The sequence below is a fragment of the Amblyraja radiata genome, chromosome 10 (assembly GCF_010909765.2).
Source record: "Amblyraja radiata isolate CabotCenter1 chromosome 10, sAmbRad1.1.pri, whole genome shotgun sequence".
Taxonomy (NCBI): domain Eukaryota; kingdom Metazoa; phylum Chordata; class Chondrichthyes; order Rajiformes; family Rajidae; genus Amblyraja; species Amblyraja radiata.
Genome location: NC_045965.1, coordinates 47,015,783 through 47,037,775, shown reverse-complemented (window position 1 = coordinate 47,037,775; position 21,993 = coordinate 47,015,783). Strand labels below are relative to the sequence as shown.

General features: G+C 42.0%; 1 protein-coding gene across 2 annotated transcripts in view; it reads left to right on the top strand.

Moving 5' to 3' along the window:
• The window catches only part of ptch2 (patched 2), a 121,842-nt gene extending 104,192 nt beyond the window's left edge, over nt 1-17,650 (top strand). For both annotated transcript variants that reach the window (XM_033028738.1, XM_033028737.1), the window contains 6 exons: nt 244-381; nt 957-1,099; nt 10,389-10,488; nt 12,781-13,056; nt 13,855-14,400; nt 16,176-17,650. In XM_033028738.1, coding sequence (XP_032884629.1) covers nt 244-381; nt 957-1,099; nt 10,389-10,488; nt 12,781-13,056; nt 13,855-14,400 — 1,203 coding nt within the window. In that variant the 3' untranslated portion in view covers nt 16,176-17,650. The remainder of the gene's footprint in view (nt 1-243; nt 382-956; nt 1,100-10,388; nt 10,489-12,780; nt 13,057-13,854; nt 14,401-16,175) is intronic.
• The last annotated feature ends 4,343 nt before the right edge of the window (nt 17,651-21,993 follow it).

The following is a 21,993-nucleotide window of genomic DNA, read 5'->3' as shown; positions in this document are numbered from 1 at the left end:
ACTTGTGGCTACTCTAGCACAAACTGTTAGAATTTCTGCTTTTTTTTAAATAAATCTATTTTGATGACTTTTTGTGGCAATCGTAATCGCATGCATTAAATTGTCACTATCATTTCACTCACTCACTCTAGCTGTATATGGTAGAATGGCTGAAAAGGCAACTTTTCCTGGTGAAGTTACTGAATCAAGTCGACTTCTGACCATGCAGGTTCAAGACCCTCACCTCTCCTGTCTTTTTTGCAGGTTTTTATTCTGGCTATGATGACAGTCGAGCTGTTTGGTATCATGGGACTGATGGGAATCAAACTGAGTGCAATCCCTGTCGTGATCCTGATTGCCTCTGTTGGAATTGGAGTGGAATTCACTGTCCATGTAGCTCTGGTAAGTAAATCACTGCAGTCTTGTGCTTGCCTGCCTACAGGAACATATGCAGCCAGTCCAACACACTCATAGAATTAAAAAAAAAACTTAGCAATATAGAATGAATCATGCAACAAAATCTTTTCACTGTACCTCGATACATGTGACAATTGACTAAACTCCTTTAGCTCTTTGATGCAGCACACAACGCCACGGGAGATCCTTTTTCCCTGTGGCTATCAAACGGTACAACTCCTCCCACTTCTGTCGTGGGGTAGACTGACTCCTCTTCCAGGTTTTTATTCATATCTTCTCATAAACTTGTCTTTAGTTCAGAGTTTATGTTCACTGCCTTTTATTAGAGATGTTTTTTAAACTTCTCTGGTGCTTTAGACATTCTTCCACTTGCTAGACTCCTCGAGTAGTTAAGGTGTTTAGTAGCATTGGTAGTGGTACACATGTAAATTTACAACTTAAATTAACTTAATAATAAATCCTGTTAATTTTATTCTTAAACTTAATGGTGCATTTCAGTGGATTTTCATGTTTGTGCAATTTGGTTTGTGATATAAATACACAACATTTATCCTCATCAGGGTTTCCTAACGGCCATTGGGAACAGGAATCTGCGTTCTGCATCGGCACTGGAACACATGTTTGCACCAGTGATAGACGGGTCAATCTCCACACTACTTGGGGTCTTGATGTTGGCTGGTTCTGAGTTTGACTTCATTATTAGGTAGGTTCTGCACAACATCCCTGTCGGGAGCAAACTTTTCTGCAAGAATTCACCTTCAGTAGAAAAAAAGGGCTTATAATATTTTGTAAATTACTTATCTTTCACTTTTTCAAAGTTGTTTATCCCCTGTACCTTATTTTAACTACAATGCGCAAGCAAATAAAATGAGATCAGGGTTGGGGGGGGGGGGGGGGGGGGGGGGATGGCAACATAACTCAGCTAGCTAAAAGCAGGAAGTTTTAGGAAGAATGGTGAAATTCCCGAAATTGAATAGAGAGTAAAACAATGTTGCACCTGGTCCTATTGTTTTCTTGACTCCCAAACTAAGTCAAAATGGGACACGGTTAATAGAACATAACCGTGGCACACCAGGTAAAACAAAACTGGAGACCTTGGTTCGATCCTGACCTTGGGTGCTGTCTGTGTGGGGTTTGCAGTACTCCATGTGACCGTGTGGATTTCCTCCTGGTGCTCTGGTTTCCTCTCACATTCCAAAGGCATGCAGCTTTGCCGGTTAATTGGCCGTTGTAATCTGTCCCTGGTGTGTAAAGAACAGATGCAAAAGTGGGATAGCATAGAACTAGTGTGAATGAGTGATTGATGGTCTGCGTGGACTCAATGAGCTGAAGGGCCTGTTTCCATGCTGTATCTTGGAATCAGTCTTTCAATGAATCAATCAATGACATTTCAACCGTCCACCAGAAGATAGACAATTGTGGATTTTCTTGCAAAGGTTCAGTTCCATAGTGTTGAGCGATAATGTACAATTATTACGATTATTAATTTATTGCAGTTAAAAAAAATTATATTATTTTAATCTGTGTGTTTTGTGTTTAAGTTAAATTGCTGCAAATAAGGATTTCATTTTTCTATTGTCGACATGTATGACAATTAGACACTGTTGGCTTCTTCACTCTTGACCTTCATCAGCCCCTCTCTGACTGATCCTTTTGGTATGGGTGCTGACCAGGGCAAGACGGGGAGAAGAGGATTGATTGAAAAGTAGGGTAGAATCTTACAGTGATGAGAAATCACACATTCAACTACTCTACAGGCACAGTTCCTTCCACAGACAGCTTGACTGGCTGACTCATTGGGAAGGGGGAAGTTAGTAGCACATTCAATCTTCAATGAAAATCGTGTACTGGGCTCAGTTCTCGTGAAACAGAAACCGCAAATAGGATTGGACTCTTGAGACCCTGGGTGGTGTTACGGTGCTGTAATATTGGAGAAAGTGTTCTCTTAGCGGCATAATGCCCCAGTAAACTTTGTACAGTAGATGGTGGGTTTAAAACCCAACCAAATGGCTATGGGAGGCAAGTAGTGAATGTTTTGAATGTTGCCATTGTGCATTCAGTGTACCCCTCCTCGCACAAGGGGCCCTGCCTTTGCACTGCTACAGCTTGTGTGCATCAATATTGGCAGCATTTTCATTGAAAGCAAGGACGTCTCCGGAGTGCCGATTGTTAAAGAGGATAATTATTCTGTAAAAGAAGCTTCTTCCGGGGGCAAAAAATAAATTCACATGCATTAACTTCCTGTCCCATCAGTAATAAAATTGCTGACTTCCATAAAACTTTGCATCATCTGCCATAATCCCCCAGTAATCAAGTGTCTGAAGATGGAGGCTCACCAATGTGGGGGTTTTGTGAATTAATTAGAGAGATCTAGCAAAAGTTGAAAATGTAGTGTTACAAATGAGTAATCATCCTTTATTCTCGTTTTGTTTTAATTCCACAAACGTGAAAGAACTGGCATGGACTTGATGGGCTGAACGGCTTCCCCGTGTGTCAAAACAGTTCTGTATTTGCAGCAAATTAAACTAACATCATAATTTAATACAGGGTTTCACTTAAAACTTCAAGATGAAATATTCGTTGACTGTCAACATTAATAAACTACTCATTAAATCATGCAAACAATTGAACAGAATGTTTGCAGTAGGTTTTACTAAGATTCAGTGCCTGTGGGGGATTTGATATCCATATGCGATAGAGATTTAAGTTTTTGTTCATCGCTCTCTGTAAGAGTGATACTCAGCTGTCATTTCCACTTCTTTGGTTGATGTAACCCATGACACTGAGTAGATATCTAGTCCAAAGGTGTTCCCAGGGCAAATGTTAGACTGAAACACTTTGCTTTCCAGAGGTTTGGAATCTCAAACCATAGTTTGGGGTGACAATGTGGCGCAGCAGTAGAGTTGCTGCCGTACAGCGCTTGCCATGTCTGAGACCCCGGTTCGATCCCGACTACGGGTGCTGTCTGTATGGAGTTTGTACGTTCTCCCCGTGACCGAGTGTGTTTTCTCCGAGATCTTTGGTTTCATCCCACACTCCAAAGATGAACATGTTTGTAGGTTAATTGGCTTGGTAGACATGTAAATTGTCCCTAGTGTGTGTAGGATAGTGTTAATGAGCAGAGATCGCTGGTCGGCGCAGACCCGTTGGGCCAAAGGGCCTGTTTCTGCACTGTATCTCTAAACTAAACTAAAGTAAAACTGATGTGATTTTGTGGTGACTCTGTGGAATTCATTGCTAGAGATAGCTCTGGTGACCAAGTCATTGGGTATTTTTAAAGCGGAGATTGATAGGTTCTTGATTAGTAAGGGTGTCAAAGGTTACGGGGAGAAGGCGGGAGAATGAGGTTGAGAGGGAAAGATAGATCAGCCATGAGCGGACTCTTATGAACTTATGATTTTGAACCTTCCCTAACATTAGAAGCCTAATTGTGAAAGCTGTAGTTTGCTTTACTTCAGCATGTGTTTCCATTCTCTCTTAAACCATATACCAACTAGAATGGAAGGAGAAGTTGGCTACCCGCGGATGCTACTTTGTAGATGTTTGCTTGGTGGATTGCCAGACCACCCAGTTGGTTTTGAGTTAAAGAAGTCAAAATTCCTGGAGGCATTCTTGGAACTAGCAGAACCCACTAGAAATGATGGGCACCCAGAGTTTCTAAGATGTAACGTATGGAACACAACCTCCACCACCCCCTCCCAGGAAGATGTTATCTTAGGCTGGAAACCGTGGTTCATAGAGAAGCCAGTGTTTCTTTCTGGAGCGGTCCGCAGCAGTCTGAATGAAGTTGAAAGTTTTTGCACCTTAAATCCAAATCCCAGACTGGAAACTGTCAGCGATATCCAGTTCAGTGGTTGAAACTATTCCAGTTGCCGTGCCAAAGAGAAATACCAATTAGGTTTTTAGGATATAAAGCAATAGCAAAACCAAATAAAAAGAAAATGTAATTGTCCTCCCCTCCTGCATTCATTATTAAACAGCCTTTGCTGGAATTTAGGGCACATTTTGTGAAGGAATATGTCCCAGGTTTTGTAATCTCCGAAGATGTACAGGTTCGCAGGTTCGAAATGTAAATTGTCCCTAGTATGTGTAGGATAGTTGGTAGGATAGTGTGTGTAACTGTCAGGTTTTGCAAGCAGCTACATTCTGTCACAGTGTAGACCAGTTGCAGTGTATCAAGCATGGCAGCTAATATGTGCACAGCAATCTGCCATAAGCAGAAATGGAATCATCTGTTTTTGGTGTTCCCACAAAGGGAACATTGACAGTTTCTCCTTCCACAGATGCTGCTTGACCTGCCGAGTGTTTCCAGCACTTTCTGTCTTTGTTTCAGATTGCCATCCGTAGATTTCTGATTTTCGTTTGATTGAGAACCAGAGGGCATAGGTTTAAGATGAAGGGGAAAGATTTTATAGGAATCAGAGGGGTACCTTTTGCACACAAAGTGCGTTGGGAATCTGGAATGAGCTGCCGGAGGAAGTAGTTGAGGCAGGGACTATTGCGGCGTTTAAAAGACAATTAAACAGGTACATGGATAGGACAGGTTTAGAGGGATATGGGCCAGACGCAGGCAAGTGGGAGTAGTGTGGATGGGACTTGTTGGTCAGTGTGGGCAAGTTGGGCCTCAGGGCTTGTTTCCACATTGTATGACTCTATGACTACACGTGTTTTGTCTGAGCCCAGGAAAACAGGGTAATCTCATGGCCCCATCATCATCACCATTACCACCACTATCTGCCCACTCTTTTTAAACCATGGCTTTGAATATTTTTTCTGGCCGCCTATAAAAAAAGATGTGACAATGGATCATTCTCTATTTGACACCATCCCAAAACAGCTCTGCACCTCCCGAGTACAGTCCTGTGGTGTAGACACAACCTTCTAACTTATAACAAGAGCACCACCAATCACCCACAGTGGCCACTGTAGGGATCAGGCGAGAAAGAGTTGCATTTATATAGCATCTCTCATGAGAACATTTTCCAAAGTGCTCGAAGGCCAACGGAGCATCTTTGAGGTGCAGTTATTGTTGTCATGGTAGAATTTTAAAAATTCATGAAAAACGTGAGTTATAATGCTGCTGTCGTGCCTTCAGTGAATTGAATCCTATTTGTCCAAGTAACACAGTTGGTCAGTTACATAATACAGGCACCTCGCGTTTTATTAAGGAGTTACATGCTTGAAAAGCAACCCTGAATTCAAAAACGTGTAAATGAAACATACTGATTCTGGATGATCAGCCATGATCATATTGAATGGCGGTGCTGGCTCAAAGGGCCGAATGGCCTACTCCTGCACCTACTTTCTATGTTTCTATACACTGTCAGCGGTTAATTTGGGCATGTTATTCCAAAAATACCAGCGTGTAAATCAAACTATGGCATTAAATGTGTAAGCGCGTTATTTCAAAAAACGCATGTCAAATATGTGTAAAATGCGAGGTGACTGTATATGCGAAAATCATCTGGCTGTTTTAGCAATCTATGGGTAGAGAAGATGGAGTTTGAATGCTCGCACGATGTGACTTCTACGCTGAGCAATGTTGGGACATGGTTGATAGCCACAGAGTGAAAACAAATTCTGTATGCGCCCAGGCGATAGCAGGGACAAAAGATTAGGGATAAGCTCTCTGGCTATTTAGGAGATGCTGCAAAGCAGATATTGATAGATTTTGGTGGATGGAGAAATCCAGGGTTTTGGGGAATGAGCAGGAAAGTGTAGTTGGTCTAATGTTAGATCAGGCACAATTATATTGAATGGTGAAACAGCTTTGACAAACCATAGGCTGGTCTCCTGCTCTTGTTTTTGTATCCTTGCAAACGGGGAAAAAAAGAAAAAAAGGTGGGGGGGGGGGGGGGGGGGGGGGGGGGGGGGGGAGGGGGAGGGATGGGAGAAATTTCTCCTCCGCATCATTTAAAACTGATGAGAAACAGAGATACGGTTTTGAAAGCCCCAGCTAATTGAACCACAAGGTAGACTTTCAGGCAGGGGGGTCTTGTTTAGAGAACCAGTCAGATAGCGTGGGTTAGTGCAAGGTTGCTGTAAATATTTCTCCTTTGGTGCATGCACCATAAACAGCTGAACAAACTCTGCATTTTTCAGCAAGCTTTCCCCAGAATTAAAAAGATTACAGGAGGCATAAACAACGATATTCTGACATGCTGCCCACCTGGAGGTCCTGCTAACCAAGTCAACCGATTGATTTTCAGACTGTTGGCTGAAGTAAAATAAATAGAAGATGCTAGCTTGTCTGATTGCCGTGCTAGGAGGGCTCCACTTGTTATAAAGAGCTATGAGGGATGGCAATTAAGACTTTTTGCTTTAGTTTAGTTTAGAAATACAGTGCAAAAACAGGCCCTTCGGCCCACCGAGTCCATGCCGACCAGCGATCCCCGTACACTAGCACTATCCCACACACACACACACACACACTAGTGACAAGTTACAGTTGTACCAAGCCAATTAACCTATAAACTTGTACGCCTTTGGAGTGTGGGAGGAAAGCGGAGCTCCTGGAGAAAACCACGCAGGTCACGGGGAGAACGCACAAACTCCGTACAGGCAGCACCCTAGTCTGGATTGAACCCGGGTCTCTGGAGCTGTGAGGCAGTGACTCTACCACTGCGCCACTGTTCCTGGTGAGGGAAAGTTACCAACATGTTCATTTGCCAGTGTTAAAAGCCAAGTCAAATTTTGTTACTCTCTCAGCCACGGGGAGGTAGAAACTTGACTGATGATTTTTAGCAAAGGGCTGTGTTGGTGTTGGAGCACATTAAACTGACTGAGCCCCAGTATTTCGGAGCAGACCTTTATCCCTTAATTCTCCCCACTGTGATCTGATCTAATTGAAGTGGTGCGCAGTGGGGTCAAACAGGCCAGGGCAAAGCATTTTCTTCATCCACTCTCTGTATTGGAAGAGAGTGTCTGGTCAACCTGAGGAGTACCTTCAGCAACAGACTGGTTCCACCAAGATGCAGGACAGAACGCCATAGGAGATCCTTCTTCCCTATGGCTATCAAACTATACAACTCCTCCCTCTTCTGTCGTGGGTTAGACTGACTCCCCCCCCCCCCCCCCCCCCCCCCCCCAATCTTTGCACATCCCTTTACACTCATCACTTTAATTTCACGTTTCATGTATTTTGTGTTTTAATGACCGTTGGCAGATCAATTTCTCTCCTGGGATAAATAAAGTTCTATCGTATCGTAAGCCAATGCCAAAGCAACTTTAATAAAGAAATAACCAGCAATGCAAAATATTCAGTCCAGTGAGTTTCCTGGCAGTGAGGGAGCCAGCAAGTTGAGAGTTAGTTATGCTTGGATCCAAAGAAAAGTGGCTGAATTTTGACCTGTCAGCAATATCATTGCAAGGATTCTTTGCTAAATGATTCGTCAGCAGTTTTGCCAGCCAGGACCACAACTATTTTATAACAGGGTAGAAAGGAGATTGGCAAAAAGAAAGGACCCGTGGGTTAGGTTTACAGGACTGTGATGAATGCTGCCCGGGAAATTAACTTTAGAAACATGTCGACCCCCTCAGCAAAGTTCTAGTTGATGTGCAGGCCGTTTCAAAGTGGTTATATCTGCCTTCACCATTCTTTTCTTACCCACAAAATGGATGCCAAGGCCCCTTTAACACACAAGCACAACCCCCACACACCTCTCCCAAACATACGTAGCTATAACCAAGCCAGAGTGGAAACTCGTAAGCCACACTTACATTTTTTCTTTTCAATGAAGCAGGAAGACAGATCCTGGGGCTCCATTGGAGTTGCGTGCCATTCCTGTGAATTCCGAGTACTGCATATTGTTGCTTATCTTACTATGTTGTTAAATAAACACTCTTGCCTGCCTCCACACACATGCGGCTCAAAGGTTTAAAAGCTGGAAAGGCAGTAAGGTCTAGCAGAAAGGTTACTGCTGTTCTGCAGCTGTGCATAAGTTTTCTGTTTTCCGCGACTGTTCCCCATGTTTTAAAGAACAAAAAAGTTATTGCACTTTAAAAACAATGATCATCAAAACATTTAAGAGAATATGTTAAACCAAGAACAGAATGGAACGGATATTAAATCAACGACAGAATTGGGGGGAAGGCACAGTGGCACAATGATAGAGTTGCTGCCTTACAGCGCTACAGATATCCAGGTTCCATCCTGACTATGGGTGCTGTCTGTACGGAGTTTGTACGTTCTCCCTGTGACTGCGTGGGTTTTCTCTGGGTGCTCCAGTTTCTACCCACTCTCCAAAGATGTACAGGTTTGCAGGTCAATTGGCTTTGGTAAAATTGTAAATTCTCCCTAATGTGCAAGATAGTGCCAGGGTACGGGGTGATTGTTGGTCGGTGCCGGCCCAGTGGGACGAAGGCCCTGTTTCTGCGCTATATCTCTAAACTAAAATAGAGTAGGGTAAAAATCTACCAGTCGGCATTGGTCTCATTTATCAGATGAGTTTTAAACCATGGCCCTGGACGGCCTCACAGGTGGATGTTAACGATCCTTGGCACTTCCTGAAGAAAAGCAGACACTCTCCCAGTATTCTGGTCAATGTTCATTCCTCAACCAACATCACAAACAACAGGTTATTCAGGCATTAGTGCGGTCCGTGGGTCGTGGCTGAGAAGAAATTAAATGCTTTGCTTCCCTACTTTCTTGCAGTGCCTCGGAAATAATTGAGGTTTGCAACCTTACTTTATTTATAAAGGCATGTTTTAAATAGGCAACCTTGGCCTTTGAATGGTTCAAAGTTTACAACCATTTTTTTCTTGCTCGATTGCATTTTCAACACTGAAATGTTCAAACGCTGAACAGTTTGCCTCCCCACTGCATTTGCAAAGGATTTATCAGAGCCCCCAAAGCAAGAGTTCCAGCTCTGTTTTGCATTATTTACAGGGTTTGATATGAGGGAGCAATCATGACAGTTGTGTCCCTTTGCGGGGATATGAGGAAAAGGAAGAGACTGGAATTTTCTTGAGTGCCGAGCTAAACCCCTCCTCACCCTCCTGCTTTCTCACACACACACACGCACGCATATACTCACACAGAGCAGGAAGTACTGCGACTGTAATGATAGATGAGCCTGCCACTGGGAATAGGACTAAGCCTCCTGCTCAGGAATTTCACTTGAAACTGAGCCAAATGTCTTAATCCTTCTAAGTACGGCGAGGGGTTTCTGTGGAGGCCCTTTGCTCTGTAATGAATGCCTCCAGACCAACAGGCCTGAAACGGGAAATTGGCCATAATTATTCACAACCTTTCCCCAATTTTCATCCACAGCGGGAGATGTGGCTCACAGCTGATCTTGAGATGTGCCATCTAGTTTCACTAAATTTGGAGTCAAATATTGAGGGTGGTAGTAGGAGTGTCAGCAGCCTCGTGGAGTTACATTCATACGTTCACTTGGCCTAAATTTAATCAGGGTGAACAGAGCTGAGCTATTCGGCCCCTCTTCCCATGTTACTATCACCCACTCAATGCACTGTGGTCACTTTGTTGCAAGTGGATTCACATCAACAGTTCCTACTTCCCCACCGACCCAGACATACCTCCAGTTCCTCCATCTTCTTTATCTTGAAATTCATTCAAGAGTCAAGAGAGTCAAGGTCATAAGGTCACAAGTGATAGGAGTAAAATTAGGCCCATCAAGTCTGCCGTTCAATCATGGCTGATTTATCTCTCCCTCTTAACCCCATTCTCCTGCCTTCTCCCCCATAATCCCTGACACCCATACTAATCAAGAATCTCAATTTCTGCCTTAAAAATATCCATTGACTTGGCCTTCAACAAAAGCAAAACTATCATAGGTTCTTAGCCAAGCAATTGATGTATTCTCCAGCGATCCCCACTCGCACCCTTTCCATTCACCGCATTGCTGTCCGATATATTTGCTATTATGAATGTTTGATCAATTGTTGTTGATGGTTTGTTCTTGACTTTGATGAGGAAAATATGCAAGGTGGATCTTTTAACAATATGTATTCCTGTTTTCTATTTGCAGATATTTCTTTGCCGTTTTAACCATATTAACAATATTGGGCATCCTTAATGGTCTGGTTCTCCTTCCTGTTTTGCTCTCAGTCATTGGACCCCCAGCTGAGGTAAGCACAACGGTCTTTACATTACTGATCCTGGTTTGATGACGGGACAGAAATGTTGCCCAGTGGTGCAGCGGTAGAGCTGCTGCCTCACAGCGCCAGAGACCGGGAATCCGGTCTGTGTGTGCTAGCTGTGCAGAGTTTGTACGTTCTGCCTATGACCGCATGGGTTTTCTCTGGGTGCTCCGGTTTTCTCCCACACAGACAGCACCCGTAGTCAGGATCGAATTTGGGTCTCTGGCGCTGTAAGGCAGCAACTCTACCACTGTGGCAGCGTGCCTTGATGATATAGTGTATGTCATTACTTTAGTCATTTACTTTAGTAAATGAGTTGTTATAGGAAAGATGTTGTCAAACTGGAAAGGGTACTAGAGGGGCTGAGCTAAAGGGAGAGGAGGAGTAGGCTGGGACTCTATTTCTTGGAGTGCAGGAGGATGATGGGTGTTCTTAGAGAGGTGTATATAAAATCATGAGAGGAATAGATCGGGTAGATGCACAGAGTCTCTTGCCCAGGGCAGGTGAATCGAGGACCAGAGGACATAGGTTTACGGTGAAGGAGAAAAGATTTAATAGGAGAATGAGGGGCAATCTTTTCACACAAAGGGTGGTGGGTGTATGGAACAAGCTGCCAGAGATGGTACTTGAGACAGGGACTATCCCAACGTTTAAGAAACAGTTAGACAAGTACATGAATAGGACAGGTTTGGAGGGACATGGACCAAACGCGGGGAGGTGGGACTAGTGTAGCTGGGACATATTGGCCAGTGTGGGCAAGTTGACCCAAAGGGCCTGTTTCCACGCTGTATCACTCTACGATTCTGTGAGAGACTGACAAAATAATTCAATGCTTTGTTCCCTGTGACAATTTTGATTCTCCACAATCCCTCACACTTTTTGAAATATACGAGGCCTATTGCACGACCTTCCACATTTTGACTAAACTGTTACTGACCACAGTGTAGCGATAAACCGAGATGCAGCAGACCTGCTACAACACAATCGGTACTACTAGTAAAGTTCTTGGCTAGCTCCTGAATGCCACCTTTAATTCCCAGCACTTTCCCTCAAAATGTACATTCTACTCAAGTTGGTCTGAGTATTCTCCAAGCAAGAAAGGCAAATTGATTTTGGAAGCATGTTTGTGTTTGATTAACAAGATTTGGATTATTTTGGATTGCGAACTGAATTTTGTGTAATAAGTTCTTCAACCGGTAAGGGTAATTAATATAATTGGAAGCAGACCATTTTTATATGAGTTACAAATTCCCGTTGGTTGTGAATTTGCAGAATGAGCACAACAGCAGCTGAATAACTAGTCTGAAATCATGTGTTAGGGTTCTGCAAAATCTCCTAGGTTTGTGAATTTATCTAAACCCCCCGGAATTAAGACAAAACCTTGTTAGTTACTCCCAGTTAGCCATCACTGTGCATGCAAAAACCATACAAGGCCAATGATGAGGTTAATACTTTGATCATTGCTGAGTATATATTGCTCTGCATGTAACGTGATGCCTCAGAGAAACGTGATGCCTGTGTACGCGCTGTGTCAGGTTGTCCTTGTCACTGGGTATGGGGCAGGCCAAGTCCAACCACAATTTTTAGCAGGGCTATTACAACAATATCAATCCCAGGAAAGTTTGCATGCTTGCATGTGATGTGATAAAATTACATTTCTCAAAACTGATGTTTTTTCTAAATCCTGTCACTAAGAAATGTCGTACCTAGAACAGTTCCACAAGACCACATTGGCACTGGGGTTGGTCATAAGTTCTAGGAGCGGAATTAGGCCATTCGGCACATCAAGTCTACTCCACCATTCAATCATGGCTGATCTACCTTTCCCTCTGAACCCTATTCTCCTGCCTTCTCCCCATAACCACTGACACCCTTACTAATCAAAGGGCTGTGCGCAGGCTTCCTACTTTTTCATTTTGCTACATTTGGGTTGAAAACGTTGCTGGAAATCTTTGGGACTAGTTTATGCTAGAATTCCATTCCATTTGCAAAGATAAGTGGAGGGCTCTGCCTAGAATTTGGCAGAAGACAATATTAGATTCCTGCTCGGTTTATTGTCGCGTGTACCATAGTGAAAAGCTTTCTCATTGCTAGCTATCCAGTCAGTGGAAAAACTGTACATGATTACAAGCAAGTCGTCCACAGTATCTGGGGAAATAAAGGTACTGTGGAAATAACCAGGCCCTGGATGCATCTGCACCTTAAAGCCTACTTAAAGTTGCAAATAATTTCTAACATGCAGCTAATTCATTGCATTCTTTGATTTTTTTTTGTCTCTAGTTCACTCCAGCAGATAGAGGCAGTCAATTGCCAATGCCTTCTCCTGAGCCCATTCCTCCACCCATGAATCATCACGGGTTCTACATCCATTCATTCCCACAGCAGCAGAGCATGTTTAATGAGTCCTCTGACTCGGAATATTATTCGGAAGCCACAGTGTCTGGGATCAGCGAAGAGGACCTGCCACAGTTTGACCAGAGTGCGTACATCATCCCACCAATTCGCTCACAGATACTGGTGGAGTCTGGAAACAATCCTAACTTTCCTCGAGTCACTGTAAGTCATTACTTTGTCATTCAAATGTTTTATTTCGCCATTTAGATTGGAGTCAAAATCAATGGGTTATAAAAATGGAATGGGGCTTTATAATGAGCTAATCACAACCCTAGTTAAGAATCTATTTGGACCTTTTTCCACCAGGGGTGCAGGAAACTGAAACATTGCTAACATGGACATTTCTTCAGGTCAATAGCATTTGTGTAATTAAATGTCCTGCCTTTATTAATCAATGCATCCTATGTGTAAATCTACGTAGTGGAGTCAAAAGACTCCACTTCCAGGCAAGTTGCTGATGGAAAAGCGAATCCACCTATCTTAATTTTAGGATGGAAGAGAGAAAAGAAACAATATTTGTCTTCTGGAGCAATAACCAAATCAAGCATTGTTGGTATCCACTGGAACATCCACAAGACTGACCGTTATCCTCTGTAGCAAAATGTGTGAATTGCAAATTACTTTTCAAATTGCATTTGTCATTGAAAGGCTAGGGAAAGACTGAGCGACTTTGGCTCGAATTTTCCTATTAATAGTTAGAAAAAAATTCTAATAAGCCGATAACTGTGTATATATTAGAAAATGATGATTCAGTTTACAGGTCTACATTCAAAGGCTGGTTTGGAAATTAGTTTCTCTCAGTGCAATTGATGACCAATCATACCTCATTGGTCTGAGAATGGTCAACCTCTCATATTATTATAATCTTAAATTCATGTATCTGTCTAATAAACAAAACTTTTCTTTCAGAGAGAAGGTTTTGTTAAGAAACAATGTTTCATTTTAAATGTTCTCCAACAGATTGTGAAGCCGTACAAAGATGTTAAGGATTTGTCGCACAAGAAGAAGAATTTAAACTCAAAAGTACCAGCTCGATCCACTGTTGATTCGGTTAGTTCTCAACTAGCTTGGCAAGAACCTCAAGACTTAAATAAAGCAGCAGGAGAGGGGAGGCAACAGGTCTCTAACAATGGACTGCACAGCAGAAGTGTTGCTCAACCCATCCAGCCTGCCAGTTCCTCCAGGGGTCAACACAGGTCTCGCAACAGTAGGACTCACCATCCTAGGACTACACTTCCTTCATTCTCCACTGGTGTGTTTGGCCCCAGTAACCCTTTCACAACGGTGACTGCCACGGCATCAGTGACGCTCTCCGTGCACCCGAGTGTACCGCAGACATTTAAAGGGTACACACACGAAGGGTTTGAGGACAGCGAGTCAGACTGCTTTGAGATACCTTCTCCGTATGTGAATCATGAGAAAACAATGGACTCCAAGGAGGAGCTTTTTGAACTTCAGGATGCTGAATGTGAAGTGAGGAAATTGGAAGCCCCAAGAAGGCATTAGGTAATTCTCTCTGCTTTTTGCTTACTTCTCCAGGATATCACAAGACTGAACTCCAAATGTCTTACTTTGAAATAAAATTGATCAATATTAATCATGACTATCCTCTTTGCCGTCCCTTAATGGAAAATTGTGATTTTTAGTTGTTCAAATTCAAGGCAACAATGGCAGATATTTTTTAGTCTGTACCAGTTTAACTTTGAATTCCCGGACTTTAGACTTTTAAGACTTTCGACTTTTTAAAATAAAGTGTGGAAACAGGGCCTTTGTCCCATTGCGTCCGTACCGAACAGTGATCACCCCGTGCACTAGCACATTAGTGATAATCTACAATTTTTACCAAAGTCAATTAACCTCAAATCTGTATATTTTGGAGTGTGGGAAGAAACCGGAGCAAACCCACGTGGTCACGGGGAGAAAGTACAAACTCCATACCTCTACTCATTTATTTAGGTGTATCTTCATTTACTCAAACACTTTACATTCTCATAAGCATCAGGAAGAGGAACTAGAATCATTCCATCTGAAATGTATGCCCTGAAATTCATGGCTGTGTTTCTCTCTCTGTGCCAGCAGGCTTGTAGCTTTACTGCTGAGATTAGCCAGCTCAGTACCAACCCACGATCAGTGCAGGCACCTTCCTGATCTCAGTATTGCTTCGTATCTAACATCGTTGATTTTTTAATCATTAAGGTAGTTTTGGCCTAAAGGAGTACATGTTTATTGATATGTATGTATGCTGACCAATGTTATACACTTGATTCAGGTCTTGCTGATAGTAATTCCATTTCACATTTTGATCACCAGTCAGTAACTCTGCAGACATGCTGTTGGTTGAGGGGAAGTTCAAGAAAGTGTTGATTTGTAGAATTTACAGAGGTGATACGGATGTTTTCAACAACTCAAAGCAGCTATTCATTGATCTCATCAATACGGAATAATTAGACTGTCAATAGACACAAAATGTTGGAGTAACTCAGCGGGTCAGGCAGCATCTCTGGAAAAATGGAATAGGTGTCTTTTCAGGTCGAAATCCTTCTTCAGGCGAAGGGTGTCGACCCAAAATGTAACCTATTCCTTCTCTCCAGAGATGCTGCCTGACCCGCTGAGTTACTCTAGCATTTTGTGTCTATCTTCAGTGTAAACCAGCATCTGCAGTTCCTTCCAACACAATTAGACTGTCAAGTCCGTATTACACATTAGAGATTGTGCCAGACATCAAAAGGAACATGCACAATAATATAGATTTTTTTTTGATTTTAATGGCATACTCTTAGATCAATTGTGTAAATTATTCATAGTGCAATGAAGCTCCACTTAATGTAATAGAATGAGAACTGTGCTTGTGCCAACAGTAGCTTCATTTATATACTGTACTAGATGTAAGTGGAGGTCGTAGCCTCAGAATTAAAGGATATTCATAGCCTCAGAATTAAAGGATATTCATAGCCTCAGAATTAAAGGAAGGAGATGAGGAGGAATTTCTTTAGTCAGAGGGTGGTGAACCTGTGGAATTCATTGCCACGGAAGGCTGTGGAGGCCGTCAATGGATATTTTTAAGGCAGAGAAAGTTAGATTCTTGATTAGTACAGGCGTCGGGGGGTTATGGGCAGAAGGCAGGAGAATGGTGTTGAGAGGGATAGACAGATCAGCCATGATTGAATGGCAGAGTAGGCTTGATGGGCCGAATGGCCTAATTCTGCTCCTATCACTTATGAACTTTTATTTTTTTGACTTGTGCCACTGATAGTCTGATCATTCAATTTATTTTTCTGCAGGTCGCCTCAAATGAATGTGGCAGCCAAAGAATGCTTTTATTCCCCCGTCATCACCCCAGTCCATCGCATATCCCGACATCCTCTGGCTCAAGAAATGTGTAAAACTGCCTATGTACATAAACCTCATGATGGAGACAGGAAGATTTATATTAAAATATTAAGTTGGTGTTTAAATATATTTTAATACTAAAAAAAATCAAAACAAAACAAACCTATTTAATGATGTACTGTATACTTCTGTATTACTGTATATACTGTGTAAAGCACCGGAGAATTCAGAGTCAGAGTTCCAATGAATGGTAAGATGTGTAGACTGTGTACGATGAAGAGAATTTTTGTAACTTTGGGTTCAGATAAATGATAATTGCTTGATTATTTTGCTGCTATGCCTTTTAAAACTTAAAAGTTTATCTAGATTAGATTCTCTATCCTGTCAGGATTTTCTTTCTATGCAAGTACCTAGTCGTCATGAAAGAAGTTTGTTTTCACTTCAGATTACCGTGGTTACGGAAGTAATTTGCCTTTCTCCCAGTTCTGTGTGTGGGGGGGTGCGTGGGACCTACTGTAATTCCCTTTTAAATAATTTATTAGCTCAGAGTAAATCCCAATCTTACAAAATATCAAAAATACTAACCATATTTACACCACACAGTACCTGCCATATTGCAAACTGATTTTTTTTTTAGCCTTTATTCCATTGAATTAATTTCTCCAGTGGATGGTGCCACGAGCATTTAAGCAACGATATAATCTAAATTGGTAACATGGGTATCGATGTGATATTCATGTCATCCACAGCCATATAGTTCACAAAATGGCTACTGCCCATTGTCGACTCTTTGGATTGCTCATTAACGCTGAAGCTGCAAAAAAATTGGATTTAGGCTTCGCTAATGGGCTCACTGACTAAATTAGTACAATTTTGATCAGTCTCAACTCCGTGCCTGGCATTTGCTGAGTTAGTTGACGTAAACCGAGGCTGGTGATAGTGCGTGTAGGAAGGAACAGCAGATGCTGGTTTAAACCGAAGATAGACACAAAAAGCTGGAGTAACTCAGTGGGACAGGCAGCATCTTTGGAGAGAAGGAATGGGTGACGTTTCAGGTCGAGACCCTTCTTCAGGCGTTACTGAGTTACTCCAGCTTTTTGTGTCTATCTTTAGTGATAGTGCGGCAGAAATGGCATCCATTCTCTTTGATTACTTGGGTGTTCTTGCCACTGATTTACCAGTGGATTCCGACAGAACTGTGCACATGCTCGGAGAAGATAGGATTCAGCTCAGGAATCATTACCCATGGCAAGCAGCCTCCCCAAGCCCCATCACCAAAGCTCAAAAATGAGCAAGTTGGTAAAAGATGACTTGTGTTGCACGGAATCAGAGCACAATGGGGAAAACATCAAGAAGTGGGAGGCAAGAAAATTGACAAGAGAAAAATCCATTGTCATTTTAGCCTATGTGTGAGAGAAACATACCAGAGAGAGAAAGAAGTGATACATTTTGATGAGAGAGATGATGTACAGTGGGACAAAGCTCATGCTGAGTTGAACCACAGGGACGAAACACTAGCCCAGGAGAACAGCATTGCATTTTAACAGTCTCACCACGATCTTAGCTAATTTAGCATGGTCAGTGAATCAGCTCATGATCCAAAGAGCCCAGCAAGCTAGTGCCTTAATTACTCCAGCAATTAAGGCAACTTCAGGCTTTTTCTTCAAGAGCTTTAAATGCCATCCCATTAGCTCTCACTGCAGACTGGGAGTTTGAGCTGTTCTGTCAGCATGAATTAGTGGGAAATGCGTGATTTCAGGATACTTAACATTGATTTTCCTGCTGCTAAAACCCTTAATGTCCAGTAAACCGTGCAGGATGTTAACTTGCTGATCACAACAATGAGATTGTGCTTTTGCGCTTCTTTCAATTTAACTAGATCACTCATAGGTGTGCTATCCCCTTTACAGATTGGGGGGGGGGGCACTTATTTTCACCCTGGCAATGCTGGATTTTCCAGTAACATCCTTTGTTAAGCCCCCTCTCCCCCTTATGCTTGTGAGAAGCCGTAAACTTACACTGACGTAAGTAGATATTTGAGTGTTTTCTGCACAAACACTGCCTTTGGTTCTGCGACGTCAGTGAATTTGATGTTTGCAATACAGCACACCTAAAGGGCTGGGGTTTTCACTTTCACTTCCGTTTAGTTCCATTTCCCACTTGGCCTTCCATTTACTCAAAGAACTTATCAGTCACAGGGTGATGCAAATAATAATGTGCCTAATTTGCAGCCTTTCTTTGAGGCTCCTCTCGATGCCAAGCTGAGGTCTGTTCTAAGATGTGCACCACTGTCTCCTGTCCCAGTACCTGTTCTGAATTTTCTCTTCTGTACAAAAAAAAACCCATTTGAAGAACAGGTACTTTGGAAATCAACCTGCAAGCTTCCAAACACTGACTGTTTTAAAAATACTAATAATAGACTCCCCAACAGCTTGTATTGCTACTGTGCCCACCATCAAGCGGCAATGTATTCAGATACCGATCTATATGGTGATCTGACTAGGCATTTGACCTTAATCAGAGGAAGCCGATCTTTGTCACTCAGCAGAGTGAGATGCTAAGGTGTTGTTCGAAACGTTTGGTTTGTTTCTCATTCAGTTGCATGAATGCGATTGAAATGTCCCTTGTATCATCTACCCCGGTGTGCATATTCGCAGAACATGCAACTTATTCTTGTCATCGCCACCATTTTAAGTGCCAAGTGCTCTTTTTCCTGAACCAGACCGAGGAGAGTGGAGACTCGTAGCCAGTAAAATGAATGAATGAGAGTGTTTTAAATTAATAGTTTTGTTTGTTGTTGTTTGGTGGTGTTATATTTATATTTTTGTACAATATGGAAAAGAAAACAGTGTTTGTCGCAGTGATATTTACCCATATTTCTCTGGATCATGCACTGACTCACGATTTGATTTTGCAATTTATACAGTAGCCCCAAGTACAGATCACAGGAGCTGACTAGTCTAACTCTGCTGAAATAAATAGAATCTGAAATAAATAGTACCTACTTGGTGGGGTTCATAGTTACATCTCTAACCATCCAGATTCATCAAATTCAGGCAATTTTACGCCTGTTTACAATGTCATAATTAATATTATTAATTTATTAGAAAATCCAATAAATATTAATAATAGTTCAAACACAAGTATTAATAATCACGTTTGAATCAAACGGCGTATTTCAGTTTTCAACATTTCCCTCAACTAGTTTTGTTAATTTTACTAAATTGGTCTTTTTTTCATATTTTGTTTCACATTTTCCTTAATCTGCCCAGGTCTTGTAACTTGAACACAACAGAAGTGTCATAGAGTGATACAGTGTGGAAACAGGCCTTCGGCCCTACTTGTCCACACCGGCCAACAATGTCCCAGCTACACTAGTCCCACTTGCCTGCGCTTGGTCCATATCCCTCCAAACCTGTCCTATCCATGTATCTGTCTAAATGTCTCTTAAACGATGGGATATCCCAGCCTCAACTACCTCCTCTGGAAGCTTGTTCCATACACACCACGCTTGGTGTGAAAATGTTACCCCTTGGATTCCTATTAAATCTTTTCCTCTTCACCATGAACCTATGTCCTCTGGTCCTCGATTCCCCTGCTCTGGGCAAGAGTTAACCAATATCTTGTGAACAATCCTATCCCTTAGATGAATTTCTGTCATTCAAATCACTTGCAGATTTCACCTATTGGTTTGTTGTTTAAAATTATTCACTTAAATATCTCCTTGTTTTCCATTTACTCCATTTAATAAAAACAGAAAAGGCAATTTGTACACGTAAACAGGCAGGACATATTCGTGAGCTCATGAGCTCACTGGAGTTTATAACCGCATAGAACCCTCAATAATCCCCTGAATTGCAAGATCTTATGTTCTCCCCTTTTTTTCTTATCCTGGTAGCCTTCCATTAATATGGAGGGGTAGCAAGTCCACTGGGCAAGAGGCCTGGAGTGTAATATTGATCAGCATTTAAAGCCATGGTTCAAGAAAACACTCTCAAGTCTTCTTTGAAGTGGCTTGTGAGCAACAATTTGTGCTGCATCCAAGTTTAGGAGAGGGGGAGCACTGAGAAATCTTGTTAACTGTAAAACTTCACTCTGCCAAATACTGGGGGATGTACAACACAGAGGTACGGCCATTCTGCCAGCTGATGCTAGCCCAATAGTTCCATCCTTGAACCCATTCGTGAGCACAGTAGCCGATCCAGTGACTTAAGGATTCATCATTGTGATTGGTCTAATCACTGCCATTCCAACAAATGCAGGGAATTTTACTTTTGTTTTCTCTCTTTGATTTTTTTTTTTTTGCAATTGTACTGAAGCAAAAAGGGGCTGCTTCAAGTTGAAAAGAAAACTGCTTTGTCAGTGGACAAATGCTGTAACTGTCTAAAAGTGTGAGGGGGTGGTTGTGGAGAAGGAACAAGAACTGTTTTAATTGTAGGTTCCATTAGAAATGTATGTGTTGTTTCTTTCTGTGAAATAAAATCTTGTAAATTGTAGTTACTGTAGCAGATAAGCAAAATATACCCACCACGTGAAAAAAAATCTAATCTGTTCATGGGAGCTTTTTTTGGTGGTTGGGTATATGTAATCAGTTAAACTATTGTATGCCATATAAGTTATTTATATAAATTTTTATTTTTGTAGTTGTACAGAAGTAGCCATCTGACTGAAGTATATTTTTAAAGAGTAAATATATATTATTATATTATATATTGTTAATTGGGTTCATTACTAAGGTCTGGTGGACACCTCTTGTATACATCTGCAGAGTGAAGGATGTGTACAGAATTGTTACTGTATATGTTGTCATCTTGTTTTGTTACTGCTCCCCGCACCCTTCCCATTCTTGTTAAATGAGGTGATGAATTGGACATCCGGACACTGTGACCAATAAGCCTGCTCCTTGTGACTGTAATACTGCCGTGTTTAGTCTCCAGCACAATAGGAGATTAACTAACAAAATAAAAATAAACATGAACCATTTAATCTAATGCTGGTCCTGTGTTCTTTATTACTTTGTTCAGCGAATTTTCAGATTTCAAAATGGCTCACTCATCATTAGAGCGGCACGGTGGCGCAGCGGTACAGGTGCTGCCTTACAGCGCCGGAGACCCGGGTTCGATTCCGACTACGGGAGCTGAGTTTGCACATCTCCCCTTGACTGCATTTGGTTTTCTCCGAAATCTTTGATTTCCTTCCACACTCCAAAGATGTACAGGTTTGTAGGTTAATTGGTTTGATTAAAGTGTAAATTGTCCCTAGTGTGTGTAGGTAGTGTGAATGTGCAGGAATCACTGGTCAGTACAGACTCGGTGGGCCGAAGGGCCTGTTTCCGTGCTGTATCTCTAACCTAAACTAAATTATTATTATTTTAAACATCGCCCGGCATTACCTAATTATTCTCCTGCACCTCCTGTAAACCTTTGGTTAATCAATAGGCCAGAGATTTGTCCTGCTTGCTGCTTTTCTCATTGTGCAGTCACTAAGTAAGAGGAATTGTGCATGATTGATTGTCCCTCAGCTTTATTCTTCATGCACTCAGGGTAGATCCTCACCTGCATTCAGCCTATATTAGACTTGTGGAGAAACCTCCAAATTCACATGGTGTTTGTGACCTTGGGGGTCGTAAGCTATCATTCACTTTACTTCAAAGTGTAAGTACTTCACTTGTTACTGTGCAGCCGCGTCAATGATCTGAGTTGGTTATGGGTAAGTGCAAAGTGAAACTCAAGATTAGAATTGATTCAGAAGGGAAATGCCAGATCTGGA